Genomic DNA, 15,202 nt, shown 5'->3' with positions numbered 1-15,202 from the left:
AAAATGTGACTATCCGGCTTCTTATTTGAGAGGATTTAGTGGTGTTTTTTTATTTGTATCATACTAGATTGAATCTCAGCGGGTTTTGGATTGTTGGGCAGAGCAAGATATTTGGAATCCCTGAACTTGTGTTGGGCATTTTTCACATTTTGTAACTAAGTTATTTCATATTCAAGACTGGACATATCAATCAGTAATGAAATATAACCAGTAGTTACAGATCTAGGTGGCTTGTATTTGATTCCAGTTACAAAGATCTATTTGAAAGGAAAAATGTGTAGCAATCAGCACATTGGTAGGTGTTCTTTAAACACAAGACAATAAAAGGATGTTGTGTGAGCCCAAACTGCTAGCATACCAGTTTAATAACTGAAAAAAAAAAAATATTTCAAGAAGTACACTTGAAAATCATGACAAGTGTCAAAAAAAGACATGTACATCACCAAAGAGGAACATTAGTCAAACCCTGAAAATAACCATCAGGCGTTCTGTATGTCAAGCATATACAGTATAATAAACATTGCCATAATTAGTGTGTGGTATGACCAGCCATGGTATCTGTGTTTGCAAAGGTGATTTAGGATGAATTGTAACAATTGGAGATACTTTAACTTGAATTTGATGAGTGACATCATTCATACCTGCAAAACTGACACTTACAATTAGGGGTGCAATTGGTATTGGTTGATTTAAAAACAGCCTTAAAAATGAAATATCAGCAATGGCCTGACACAACCATTTCTGCCAACATTACTGACTGATAAAATTATGCTTAAATTATACATAAATATTCAATGCCCCGTCCCCTGCATGAGTATGTGTACGCAGTGCAGCGTCATCACGTCTGTTGCGCTGAACTTGGACAAGCGAGCAACCATATGTCTGCATTGTGGAGGTGTTTTAAAGTGTCCGAAACAAATGTGAAATTTGGTGTTTTTAATGTTTTTCTAAGTAGGAGCAACATCCACGTCTGATTAAATAAGATGAATCTTAGAGGAAATGCTACATGAAAATAATTATGCCATATTTAACATACCCCAGGTTGAAGCAGTATTTTTAATTTGCCCAGTGTATGTACACATGTTGAAAAGCAATGCTTTTTTTTCACCTGCATCTGCCAGTAGGAAATCCCGATATGACGAGGCATAATAATATATTAATTCCAGTACAGGAGAGATTTGATGTTGTCTGCAATTGGGTGAAAAAACGCATGCATACCGATACTGGTATTTGCAATCAGCTTAAAGATTCAAGAAATATTGGAATGTATCGGCAATTCGTCCAATAGCGAGCATCTATAGTTACATTCCCATCAGCTACAATGTACTTTGAGTTCATTATTAATTAGGAAACTAATCAACATAGTAAACATTATACTTGTCAAAAGTTAACACTGTCATTGCAAGCATGTAGTTCCACCAGGGCTTTACTGTACTAAAGTTGGATCCTGTCTTCTCTTACTGTTCTTGGCTGGATTGACTTTCAAATTAACTTTACAGTGTGGTCAAGTAAACCTACATGTTTTTAAGGGGCCAGTTTGTTGACAAAAGTTTTAGAATATTAACAATAGTAACATCTTAATACATATTTTCCATTTATGATCATTTCATTAAATTTTCTTACTTTTGGTAATAAAATATGAGGAAATATATTTTTTTTTCCAATATCCATAAAATAGGGTTTAGTTTTGTCTTAAAATAATTCCCAGGTAATTACTGATCTAATTTAAAATAGAGTATGTTTTTGTTGATGACAGTGTTTTGTAATGTTTGATTTTACCTCAAATTAACAGCAGATACATGTGACAGTGACACAGGGGAGGGTTGTGGGTGAATGTTCAAGGAAAGTCATCATTTCCCCTGCTGAGTATAACAGCAGCTTTCTTTCCTGGAGAAGTGTATACACCATTAGGCCTGTTATGTAATGAGAAAATATATTCTACAGCACATCTGTCTTGCCTTTTTATGACTCTCCTAAACTTAACATGCACTGTACTTGTAAGTATTCTGAATGGCCTTAGGGGTTAAAATTTGTTTCTATTGGCCCGAAAGGACTTTGAGGCTCAAGTAAGCAAGATATAAACACGGTAGCTCAAAAAGGAAGCAGCTCATTTGTTTTTTTTAAGACAGATCAGACGAGGTCACAAGTGGCAGGATTACACTGTAAATCTTGTTCTAATCTCACTTCAAATAATGCACTACAGAGTAATCCTGGAAGTCTGAGTCATATGACTGTTAAGGTAAACAATTTTAGTTGCTTCTGAAAATGTAACCAAAGTGTTCACTTCAATAGCACCAGACTAAGAATTTGCCATTTACTTAAAGAAAGGTTCATAGATGCTAATGAGTATACATCAATGATTTGAGAACTTTTATTTGCTGCACCTCTGGACGTGTTTAAAATTCACTGGCATGTTCCCAGAACAGGAAATACTGAATCATTCGTTACTGTCAAATCTCTAACAGGCTCCGTACTGGTGTTGGTGACTCTCAAACCATTCACTTCCTTCTGTGGCACAAAAACTCAGAGCCCTGTGTAACAATGTTCACTTGCACAATGAGAAAGAAAAGGAATTTTACACTCACAAACACAGCACAGCAGATACAGGTATGAAGTTCCTGCTTTTCTCGGTATTTCCTTTCAAGTCCATATATTTTTCTTTGATGATAATGACCAAGGACTTATATGGTCTATTAACAGCTTCCGCAACTGTAGCAATAACAAATAAAGTGATGTGAGAGAGTTTGAGAAACAACAACAGTCTTGATGGAGAGGATTATGTCACGATTTTTCTTGCGTACTCTGGTTTGCAACATCTCTTTTAGATGGAGCTGCTGGGCATTATTTAATCAGTACATTAGTCCATAATGTCTGAGCAAAATATAGTTCTGTTGTCCCCCTGTCGCTCCACTATTCCAGTATTGGTCAGGAATAATTGTCCTCTGTCCGTCAGTTTAGTAGAGCGGTATCATCGCCCCATCTTCTCCAACATCTTTCTGAACACTTTATGCTCTGAGGACTGAGCAGACACTGGCTTACTCCAATCATTTTTACTTACAGTATTTCAAACAAGAGCTTCTGTTGATAATACAAATCTTCACAGGTACATACTTCATATATTTGTATCATACACATCTGCTTCATATTTTCATTGTAACTTTGAATACAGATACAGCTGAAACTGAGTTAGTCCACATAAGCAGTACTTTGACTTCATTTCAGCTTGATCGCAACAACAATGTACAAATGTACAGACTGGCATTTGTCTGCAGAGGGCTCCCACACTCTGAGTGAGAACACTGGCAGGTGGAACTTGACTATTCAGACACAAAAATAGAAAAACAGAATCGCTGTACATATTTCGAGGGAGGAGTGATGCTACATGGTCCATTTTCCTCTGAACTGCACTTGTCCTCCCATCTGCTTGGTACTCCGAGGGTCCTCAGCACGCTTCCCTGCAGTCTTTAGTGTCCATTGTTGGGGACATAAAGGAGAGACAACAGAAGGCTGAAGGCAGCTTGAAGCATTGAGATGGGACGGGAGGCAGAGTTTGGGAGACTGTCGGACGGCAGGGTGGAGTGACCCACCAGTAGTTCATTTCCCAGGACCTGGGAGGAGACAGAGAGAGATCAGTTTACCACTTTTTTTGTCCTCTCTTTTCAATACTACTTATCTTCTAAATACAATACTTTGTTACAAGTAGTCCCCTGAGTTTCAGGTGGTCATCACTGCTCGTGTAAAAGCAAGTTAGTGATATTCTGTGTCAGGATTCACCTTAGAACTCCAGGTCAGTGCAAAAAACCCTTACAAATTCTACTCCTGTGTCCTTGTGTTCATCATTAATCCTGTTTCAGATGCTAAATAGGTATGTTTTTTTTTTTTTTTACTCTTTCAGTACAATGTAAAATTATTTTTATGATTTATCTTGAACACCTGGTTAGCTACATAAGTGTATCCAAACCGATGTGATTTGGGGCAAGTTAACCCCACTTGTCATCTAAAACCACACTTGAACGTTGAGTAGTTAGTGGATCGTGTGTGTGTGTGTGTGCGTGTGCATTATAGCTGGAAAAAACTTCACTTACATTTCCAAAAAATGTGGTTGATATCATAATTTGTTCATGTAACACATCCTGCACCTCCTGGTTGAATAATGCAAGTAAGGACTCTGTGTTTTCTGCTACAGCTCCTTACATTTGCATCTATTTACAGCTCTGACTGAAAGGTATTCGAAAAACACACTTTTGAGTTCTTCATTCTCATCAATGGGATTTGTTTTAAATCCCTCTTGTAGCTAAACCCTACCTTCATAATCCGTTCCACTTATAGATACGTCACATAACTACAGTTAAGGACTCTAAATTATGTTTCAGTGTGACTTTATGGACTGCGAGTCAGCTAAGGTTGAGGCCAGGGCTACTTTAGTCTCTGAAATGCAGATAATAGTGACAACATCCTCAGCCTACACAATATGTTTGCCTTTTTTAATGGTCACTGTCGAAACTGATTGCCATATCTTTCCCAAGAAACATGGATAACTGCCATGTTTCAATTGGATCTTGAACAGTTATTGCTCTCTGTTTTTCACAGTTTACAAGACAAACAAAGATAGTAAAGTGCTACGAAGCAAATTGAATATTTAAGTTTGCAATTTATGTTTTTATGAATAACAGTTAACGCCAGAACGACTGATCATCACTTGAAGGTGGGATCTTCTATTTCTTGTCCTTGCCAATCCACATGAAAAGGGTGGATTTGTAAAGTGTGCGGGATATGTGTACAGAAGTTAGAGTGCACCCCCTTATTTAACTTGTTTGAAATACTGCTTGGTGGTTTGTCAGGACATTTGAGACATTCCCATTATTTGTATTAATTTTTCTTACCAAATGAGAATAAATGGCTGAAATAAAATGAAACAAATTTCAGCACGATTGTGTCTTTCTTCTGCAGATATAATTGCATGCCAAAATGATTTGAAAAACCTATATTGCAGAACTTCTGAGCAATTTTCTTTTCTCAGAAGTGCAAAATAAGGTTTATTCAGAAGGTTCACTTCAGAATGACGGGCTAAGTGAAGCTGCTAGAGTGAACTGGCCATGACAATGAAATTGCACACCTGTGTTGGTATTATTGTATCCAGAATATTCCTCATAGTTTCTATGGTTTCTGGTTGAGAAGTGGTGCTCCTGTTTTCTCGTCTGCCGTGGCTGGGTGTGCTGTACTCGCTGAGAGTCGGCTGCTGATCTGATTCGCTTCCAAATGTCATGAGAGCAGTCCCTGCAAGATGAGATATAGCAGGAAAAAAAAGTTTTACTCGTCTCCAGGAACATCGGATTGATATGCTTTCATTGACTTACACTCATGTCTAACCGAATCATGACAGATTCAGAACTGGGGGGACAGTTCTGAATTGTAAATTTTACATACGAGCTTTTGCAGGGCCAGAGCTAGTTTGGATGTGGTCAGCAGAGGAGAAAAGAAAAAAGAAAATACTCAGTATTCTCTTCAAGTATCCAGACTGCACCTGCCTCTCCACATCGACCTCATTAACTCTCCAACCATTTGCACTGGCCAAATAACTCTGAGACCTCTCTGTATCTTCTCTAGGCAGAGGGCCCAAGAAAAGACTGGCCAAAGATTCACCTCGCCACACACCACGCAAAGATATTCACCATGTGTACAGGTTCTGTGATACATACTCACTGAGGTCAATAATAAGGACATTAATTACTCACACTCAAGAGCAAAGGTCATTAGGGATATAAAAGAAAAGGTGTTAGGGTAAGAATTCGCATGGAAATGAGGAGGCACAGTAGAACAGAACAGAAGACACAATAAATTACAAAACACCAGTGTAGGACTTCTAAAAAAAAAAAAAAAGGCTGATGGAGCGCCCTAATATGAAACAATCTTATTAAACCATGTTATTGTTCCCATTTGTATTACAAGACATGCTGCTGCTTTTTCTACCGCTGCTCAGCTCATCATCTTGAATCTGTAATCAACGCCATACAGTAAAGCGTACTACCTGACACATAGAGTTGCTTTAACTTTTCTGTATGGTGTGTTTTTGTTTTTGTTCTGCATTTGAAGTCTCATCATTGCAGCTGTCCCCAAACATTCAGGTTTTAGTGAGTCAAGCATTGCAATGGGTTGTTACAGTACACCAAATGCATAGTTTGGAATGTAGCTCAGTTTTTGAGTGAGGAATGTGTAAATTAAGAGATTCTGACATAACTTTACAGTACTGTGAAGTGAACACGTTAGCTATCGTATCAACAGTCACTCACCATACATCTGTGCCCTCTTCAGTGTCAAAACTACTGTTATTTCATATTTCCTTCCTTTCCTAGCTTTGTTGATATTTAAAGCGAGTATGAAACTCCATTACAAATACAACTCTAAATGTTATTGTAACACAGATACAAACAGATTTTTTTGTTTTTTAAATCTAGTTTTTGCTTCATATTTCTGCATATTACTTCACTTGGATCGCCAACCTGCAAGTTGCTCTTTAAGGTTTAAAATATAAAATTAGTGTCCGAGTTCCAGAAAAGTTTTCTAAAGGAAGTTTACATGAGTCATTTTTAAGTCATTATAAAAAAAAAAAAAAGAAATAAGTACATCCGATGTTCAGATGAGACTTAATAAAAATACAATTACCTCACAATCACAGGGCTGCTTACTTGTTATTCACTACAAAGTGACAGTCTGAACACCCAGGTGGAATTACCAAGACACCCGTGTGGAGAGGGTGTTAATAATGAGAAAGGATGAAGTGTAAAGCATGTAAATGTGTGTGAGAAAGAGAGAGTGAGAGAAAGCACACTGTTAATTCTACAACAAGCACCAGATCTCTTATTTAAAAACATCTCGCTCTGCTGCTGTTAGAGCATGCTGGGAAACATCTGTCTCACTGAATCCCGACAGCTCTATCCCGCCACTATCTCTGCCATGGAGATAATTTTGCTTTCAACACCAAGTCTGTTTGAATCTCCCCAGTTACAGGTTATCAGTGCAAATTATGGAAATTTTGTTTTTCCTTTAATGAATGAAATTACACTGCTCTACCAGTTGTGGAGTGGAATTATATGAAACCATAGAAATTCAAAAGGGTCAGCGATATATTCATGAAAAGGTAGTTGTTTCAGTTATGATCTTTTTCTTTATATACTTGTTTATTAGCCTGAATGTGTCCATGTGCTTACATGTTCCTGTCAGGTGATGTACAGCCAGTGCTTTCTATAGTCAGCACCGTCCAGTTTGTTGCAGACAGAGTGATGATACTCACTGAGACAGACGTTGTCGTTGAAATATCCCAGGAAATTTTCACAATCCTCTCTCCGGCTCCCACTGGCTGAGCAGGAGCACCATGGGGCCACGCTGGATGTGGAGTTGTCGACATAGTTGGGAGTAATTGTACTTCCTGCAGAGAGACGGCATCAGGCTTCTATCAATATAAAATATTCATTCGCCTTTGAATTGTTGCACTGTATGCATAGTTCATTTATTTTCTTGAAACATTAATGGACACTGCATTTTTCTCTGCACTGACCTGATGTAAAGGAATGATAAAACTCGATTGCAGGTTTGACTGGTAGGATAAAATACAGAGCAATTGAGAAATACTCCAATATTGTCTTTTTTAGGTCACAGAAGTCTCTGACATTGAGATTTTTTTTTCTGTGCTTGTTTTTTTTTTCTTCTCATATAGTGGATGGTGGTATTTCATGTGCTTTAATAAATACAAGACGGGAATGAAAATGCCAAGAGTGTGTTTGTGCTGAGGGGCACCATTTGAGGTTCTTGAAATGCATTAGGTTAGCTCTGCTTTCCAGTGTGTGGAAAAGAAGTGGCTGTTCATTTTCTTTTACGGACTGTTATAAAACAGATTAAGGCTCACGTACAAACAGCCTCTGTTTTTTTTTTAGACAAGATTTTTATGCGTTTGTATCTTACACCATCCTGAACTTTGTCATTTGGTTTTGAATAAGTTTCATTTCATTCTCCCACTCTCTTTTAACCTATTCATTTCCCTTCTAGCTAGCTTTCACTCATTCCTGCGTCTTTATCGCTGCGGAATTTTCTCTTTCCTTCTGTCACGCAGCATATCGCACATACCTTCATTCACATCCTGTCTCTTTCCTCCTCCACCTGTTCATTTCCTTTTTTCCCCACAACTTTATGTGCTTTCTCTCTCTCTATGTTGCATCTCAAGTCTGCACCTACCTATGAGCCCTGTGTAGGCGAGGAGACAGGCTCCATAGTTCACTTGCTTGCAACCGTTGGCAGATGTTGTGGAGGGTTCGCAGTCATACTGAAACTGAGCCAGACGTGACCTGCAAAAGCACAAAATGGGCACCAGTTAGCAAGAACATGAGAACCCTGTATTGTTTTATGTAAAAGGTTTGCTGTTTTTTTCCTTTTTAAAAAAAAAATAAATTCTTCCTACTATAACTTGGTCATTAAATTTAGACTTTGCCCCTCTGACATAAAGAAATATTGTTGGCCATGGTGAAGACTGAAAGCACTGGACTGTAATGTGAAAGTGATAGAAAGAGTAATATATTTCATCCCCGAGACCTGGGATCATTAGTAAAGCCCTCTGAGTGTAATGGGGCTGTGGAAAAATAATGGCCATGACCAGAGATAGCAATGAGCGATAACTCTGATCCATCTGGCTCTTTATCTGCGCTAAATATTTAATGTGTTATTTCTACAGGCTCTCTGGGGTGCTCTAACCAATGGTGGTAGAAAGCTTTAGGGTAAAACAGCAGGCCATTTTGTTGATTGAGTGGCTGTTTATTTGGTTTCGAAGAGTCCAAATACTGAACAGCACTGGCCCAAATAAATGATTGATTAAAAAAAAAAAAAAAAAAAACGATATCCAGGGAGTACTTGAATAAAGTCGGAATAATTAAACATAAGCTTTAGAGTTGGATCATTGAGCTAAAACAAAACTGGTTATTCCAAATATTTTTAAGCAAATTGTTATTTTATCCATATAAGATGGCGAAGTGAGTAATAAACCTAATATCTGTTCTAAGATTGATATTAAAATAAAGGGAAGACGATTAAAAGCTTCCAATGCATTTAGCTCTGTTCTAACCTGCACACATAGTCAGCGTTGCAGATCCTCATCTGTGTCATGCAGTTAGGTTTTTCCATGCTTTCATAGGAGCAGCTGGGTACAATGGTCTGCCGTCGTCGCTCTCCGCATGCTGTGTCCGTACATGGGCAGAAGAGCAGCTCGTGTGTGTAGTCTGCAGGAACGCGGTCAAAGAACCTGCGGAGGGCCTTATTGCATTTAGGCCGGTTACACAAGCCTGACTTGGGCGTGGGTTTGATGCAAGCTGAAACATATTCTGTGCGGAGCTTCTGGCACAAGTCGTCCACATTGCAAGCCTTGGCTGCATCCAGGCAGCGATTCACAGTTGTCATGCCAACATCGGTGTCTGTGGATGGAGGTAAGGTCAAAGACAAGATGTCAGTGGAAAACAAATAGCAATAGATTAACAAAGTTTTGTCTTTATGTGAATAAGAGTGTATGCGACCTGAGGTATGTACTCAGTTTATTTATTCATCATGCTGAGATGCAATCTCTTGTTAGAAGCTTAAAACTTGAGATAGTTTGCAATTACAGATCCGCTTCAAAGCAGAAGTGGTTGTAAATAAACAATTGAGACAGACTTATTTCCTGATTACCAGAATAACGAAGCATGTATTAGGAGAGAAGTATGCGCTCCAATGTAATGAAAATGGAACAATTTCTCCAAATCAAAAGTAAATACACACTGAAAGTTTTGGCACAAATTAGGGCCCACAGGGACAGCTTTCAAGCATGGTAGGCTGACATATTGTACTCCCACATTTGTAACATCAACTGTTATGAAAATATAGTCTGTAATTTGGTATTCAGAATGTGACATCTGTTGCAAATCCCCCTCTGCCGTCCTCTTGTCTGTAAAATGTGAATGAGTGCTGTATTATTACGGCTGTTCCTCCATTTGTCTGTAAAATGTGAATGAGTGCTGTATTATTACAGCTGTTCCTCCATTTGCTATTTCAAGGTACCCATAAGGTTTCAATCTCATTTATCCTGAAACAGTGCAGTTGTGCAAAAAATAACAAGCAGTCACAACTTGTTCTTATTGAAAAGCAGTTTATAATTTTTAAGGTTTTCAATGTGACAGCATTCTAAAAGCATCTCAATAATGCCCATCAGGATTGAATGTGTGGTGCACTGGCCTGTATGATGAGTTATTGATATTTTGGGCTATTGTAGTCATTTATTGTCATGGATTAGTCTCTTCTTTGTCTCTGAACTGAGTAAGTGAGAACAGTATTTCAGACATTTCAGTCAACAATAAAACAAGTAGGGGTGTTGTAGTAAAGTTAGTAGAGCTACTTGCCCTTGCTAGATACGCATTGCACCCACGTGCATTCCTTAGTCTTGGCCTTACTGCGACCCCCCTTTTGCGTTCAATGTCTGTGTTCAATGTCTGTGTTCAATATCTGTGTGAAACAGATCGGAACACTGCTCGCTTCGACTTGAAGAATCTCAGTTGACTGTTGGGTCTCCAACAGATGATTCGACTCGTTGACTTTCAGGGGCCAGCCCTAGCAACTAGCAGTTCAGTGGAAGGCACTGAACAAGAGAAACGACCGCAGATGCTGGTTTAAATGAGATTCAGGAAATGCACCGAGCATTTTATATTTCATTCTCTTCAGTGTTAGACCTGAAGTGTTATGTGATCTTGACCAAGGACACCAAAACAAGCTGCAGAGTTCATGAATGGTCATGTTTGGTGTGAGAGTGAACCCTGCTACTTTGTGTGGCAACATCTGAATGAAGCTTTTGTATACATGTTGCCTGGGAATTGAGCAAACAGCTGATCTCTTTGAGCTGCTTGCCTCAGGGATGACTCATCAGTTTTCTGCAGTGTGTTTATAGTTTTGTAAACAACAGGTGTTCTGGTCGGAGTGGTTGATAAAGTAACTAGCGATTTGTTACTTAACCAAGTTGTTGTTTAAAAGATAAGTTATCGTGTAATCTTGCTGACAAACCAGCAAACAAATTGCACCGTAAACGTAAACTCTATGGTGGAGTTAATTAACCATGACCATGTCAACCTTAGCCTACATTTTATTTTCTTACACTAATTGTAAGGTTTATAGGTTCACAATGTTGTCATTACATAATGTGTTTGGATCTTTTGTATCCACAAGATATACAGAAATCTGCTTTTCAGAGTTTGGCCTTGTTTTAGTAATGTTTTTATGACCAAGTTGTTCAAGAAGCCTGAAGGTTTAAGAAACAAGGTGAGATTTGGATTATTCTCTCTATTATGAAAATGAATTGACATTCATGGACAATGTTGTTTCAGCTGAGTCTTGGATGTGAATGACATTGCCATTCAGTAACATGACGAAGACAAAGATACAATTTTGGATGCTGGAGATGACCTCGGATGAATAGGATACATGTGTAGTAGTGGTGTCTGAAGAACATAAGGGACCTCTGTTTGTCCTGTGCTTGTTTCCAGGGAAAATTCTGAAGTCTTATTTTTGCAAGAACAAAACGTCTTCAAAAGGTGAAATAGTAAAAAAAATTGTGAACGTTAATGAAGGTCAGTGAACTTGCCAGCTGTTATAGAAGCCAGGCGGACATAATCGTAATCCCTCTGCACTGTCTCATAGGGATAACTCTCCACCAGGTTTAGTCCTGAAAGTAGAATAGACACAGATAGAGATATTGGCTTGAATAAACGCCACAGCTCATCTAAATGATGAAACATAAATTATGCTTACATGTAGTCATTTTCATTTAGTCATGCAGGCTCCAATTGACAACATCATACATTTTACCCACATTACAGTCTGCCTATTATTTATTTGTCAGTATTGCTGTGTTATTTTTAATGAACCGTTGCTACTGTATGAAAATAAAATGGATTTTTGACTTACAGAGTTCATTGAAAAATTTAGTTTTTAGCACATAAGCACAGACCATGTATGATAGACTGGTGAAGGCTCCAGTAGATGCTCAGGCAGTTCTTCTCCTTCTTCATTCCTCTTTTACACTGGCAGCCATGTAAAGGGCTGGACAGTAGGGCAGACACCGCGTTGGCACACTGGCTTCTGGCACCGGGGCCCAGCTTCATGCTGCCGTTTCCCGCCACACACTGCCGCAAAGTACGTAGACGTGGACTACAAGTCTCATCACTCGAGCATGAGTCTCCAGCCACTAGGCAGTCTCTGCCGGCCATTATAACCTCTAACAGAGCTGTGTGGGAAGAAATAAAAGCACAACAGAAAGCAGAAAGATAAGAGGATTTGAAATGGCATTGGGGTGTAACATAATTAGATTAAATGGGAAATAAAGGAGACCTGAGTTTAAAAGCAGACCAGTTGTCAGGAAGAATAAAGGATGAGAAAAAGTTACATTTTGTAGGAAAAAGGTGAACATTGAAAGGAGATATTGAGCATGAAGTTAAATCCGCTGCAAGGCTGATTGTTAAATTGTGAAAACCTATAAATTGACAGTTTGACAGTGAGGAAAAAAAAGTAAAATCTGACTTGTTTTCATTGCCTCTAGTGATATGTTTAGAGAGCTTTTACCAATGCCCACTATGGCATTACAATGAAGAAATCTCTTGCAGCCCCAAAAGCATTTTCCCCATACACCACCATTGCAAAAGAAATGTCTGTAAAATTATTGACAGGACACCTCCAACTGTAAATAAGGTCATTGTTAACGCTATTATGAATCTTTAATGCGTGGAGATTTCCTAATTGTAAGGCTTTCCCAAAGCCTAGAAAATGAGTTTAATTTGCGTGACATCATCTCACTGTGAGGTCTATGAGCCAAGTGGGAATGCCAGGGAAGGGCCAGCAGGGGAAATATTAAAGCACATGGGCAGTGGGGCGCACAATGTTGAAGCATACCCGGAAGCTAGGAAACGTTTTTGACTCGTATGCTCGGCGAGCAAATTTTTCATTCAAGTGAGTGGGCTTCATCTTTGAGTCCTGTATGTTGTTTCTACGGTACATTTATGGTAGCCTCTTGAGCTGTCTGAAGTCTGACATTGGTCTCAGACTAAAATAATGAATCTAGAAATGTGCATATGTGCCCTTATTGGTAAATTAGTTATCCAACACACATTAAACACTTATTTTCTTTTCAAAATCAAAATCAAATCTGAACTCTATGCTGTTATATCGACATATCTTTTCCCATAAAGTCAGTCTTGGAAATGGCCCTACAGGCTGCAGCATTTGTTGCTTTACTGAACTACTTCAAGGCTGAAGTTATGAAATACCGTATTTTTTATGCATGTTGAATACGCATATGTTATTCAGTTACTGTTTGAAAAATCAAGAGTGGCAGAGTTATACAGATGCTAATCCATTCTCTTAATGATTCACTGCCAAACCTTGTCCTGAGAAGCTTCGACTCCTACAGTTATACTGCATGACTCAAGCCTATTCAGTGAGCCAGGGAGCTTGGATGTAGGCTATGCGTCATGTACAGACTATATTGACACCATTATTGAGGGAAAGAATAAACAGATATTCCACTGCTGCTCTGGTGAAGATAGTGATGAACAATAAAGGTGAAATTCAAGGTAAGTAGTGTATATAGTAGTTATGCTAGGTGTTCAGAAATGTACTTTTATATTAGTTCCTGAATGCAAAATTCCGCATTATGGTACAAATCTTTAATTTCAACCAGTTTAGAGAGGAGGAGTTTAACTCTGGTTGTTTTCTCTACAATTTACAAATTTCCGCCTCACACGCATTTGATAGACGCTGGCTGGCCGGTTGAGTACAGAGGAGCCTCAAGTACCTGCAACACGTTCAATTTAGACAGGTATGTGGCCAAAAATGTATACAAGGTGCTCTAATGTAAGATTTACCTTTCTCGATTTGGTGATTGATTGGATGACTGAATGATTTAATGGACTCCCCAAGTAGAGCCTTTTGTAAACGCTGGACTGGCTCATTGATTCTGATAAGATTTACTACTGCGTTAATGTAGCAAAAGTTATATTTTAAAACATGTTTTTGGAGCCGAATGACAATGAACTTTTGGAAATACAGTATCAAAGAAATTTGGTTGGTGCCATACATTCACTGAAGTTGGATAACCATTATATGATGTTATGGCTCTTAGGCACCTGAAGGCATATTAGAAGATAAATTAAAATGTCTGCTGTGTCTCTTGATTTAGAGATATAAATATTCTCTGATGTTTTGTACTGACGATTGAGCCTGTAAGTGCTGTCATGCAGTTGAGCCAACTCAATATACAGACATCTTATTTTACAAAAAAAATGCAATGTTTTGGGTCTTTGAGAGCAACATTTTTAAGTTTCGAATGGATGATCACAAAAATCATACGGATAAATAAAACCAAATTATGAAAGCAGACCATAACAGTGCATACAGTAAAATATTTACAAATCTATACACCTCATAAACTGTTTAAAATACAGATGTTACATATTAAGTGTGTGTCCACACAGTTTCCTAAGTGTCTTCTCTGAAGAAAGCTATGTGTTCTCGGGTTATTCTGAGAAGATATCACTAAGCATGACCTGCTGTAAATCAAGTCGGTCCTTTTAGTCAAACACTGTAAATTCACAACACCTCTGTTGTTACTCATAATGTCAATTACCCCATCTCCTTCTATCAGAATTTTTCAATTTTATGCAGCTTACATCGTCTTACACTGTCGGTATTTCTGGAGAAATATTCTCTCTAACACTTACATGCATACTCAGGAACAAACAAGAAAAGTAATAAAACAACCAATACAGACATGTGTTTGGATGCTGAGGGGGCGGGGGGCAGCGTCTTGGAAGGCCAGATGGTCATTTGCAAATTCAAGACCAAAATCCCAGGCCCTTCCTCTACGGCTATGTATGTCAGTTTGTGCTGTGCCTGAGCAGAAGCTGGACTAGACACCATACATCATGAATGCAAATGAGTCGCTTGATTTGATATTTCCAATAAGCCTGTCTCTGTACCAGTAGGTTTAGCCAATTAACCATGTCAGTAATCAATGTGTTCTGAGGCTCAGTTAAGTACTCAGTTTCCCTGCCACATAAATCACAGGAAGATTATCTGATCAGTTACCCTTGTGCCCCGACTTAATGGTCCACTTCAGGAGAGATAAAATGGAAAATGAAACTTAATG

At 38.5% G+C, this 15,202-nt stretch overlaps 1 protein-coding gene across 1 annotated transcript in view; it reads right to left on the bottom strand.

Annotated features, from left to right (window-relative positions):
* Positions 1-327: 327 nt before the first annotated feature.
* Positions 328-15,202, bottom strand: part of gfra4b (GDNF family receptor alpha 4b) — a 43,271-nt gene continuing 28,396 nt past the window's right edge. Inside the window, exons 2-8 of the mRNA XM_069170720.1 lie at positions 12,011-12,286; positions 11,645-11,725; positions 9,110-9,455; positions 8,230-8,339; positions 7,292-7,426; positions 5,117-5,277; positions 328-3,608 (exon numbers count right to left, since the gene is read on the bottom strand). Coding sequence (XP_069026821.1) covers positions 3,465-3,608; positions 5,117-5,277; positions 7,292-7,426; positions 8,230-8,339; positions 9,110-9,455; positions 11,645-11,725; positions 12,011-12,286 — 1,253 coding nt within the window. The 3' untranslated portion in view covers positions 328-3,464. The remainder of the gene's footprint in view (positions 3,609-5,116; positions 5,278-7,291; positions 7,427-8,229; positions 8,340-9,109; positions 9,456-11,644; positions 11,726-12,010; positions 12,287-15,202) is intronic.

The sequence above is a fragment of the Embiotoca jacksoni genome, unplaced genomic scaffold, assembly GCF_022577435.1.
Source record: "Embiotoca jacksoni isolate LCO1_2020_lvr unplaced genomic scaffold, fEmbJac1.0.p SCAF_5, whole genome shotgun sequence".
Taxonomy (NCBI): domain Eukaryota; kingdom Metazoa; phylum Chordata; class Actinopteri; family Embiotocidae; genus Embiotoca; species Embiotoca jacksoni.
The sequence above is the reverse complement of the archived record's forward strand: the minus strand, read 5'-3'. Positions and strand labels throughout refer to the sequence as shown.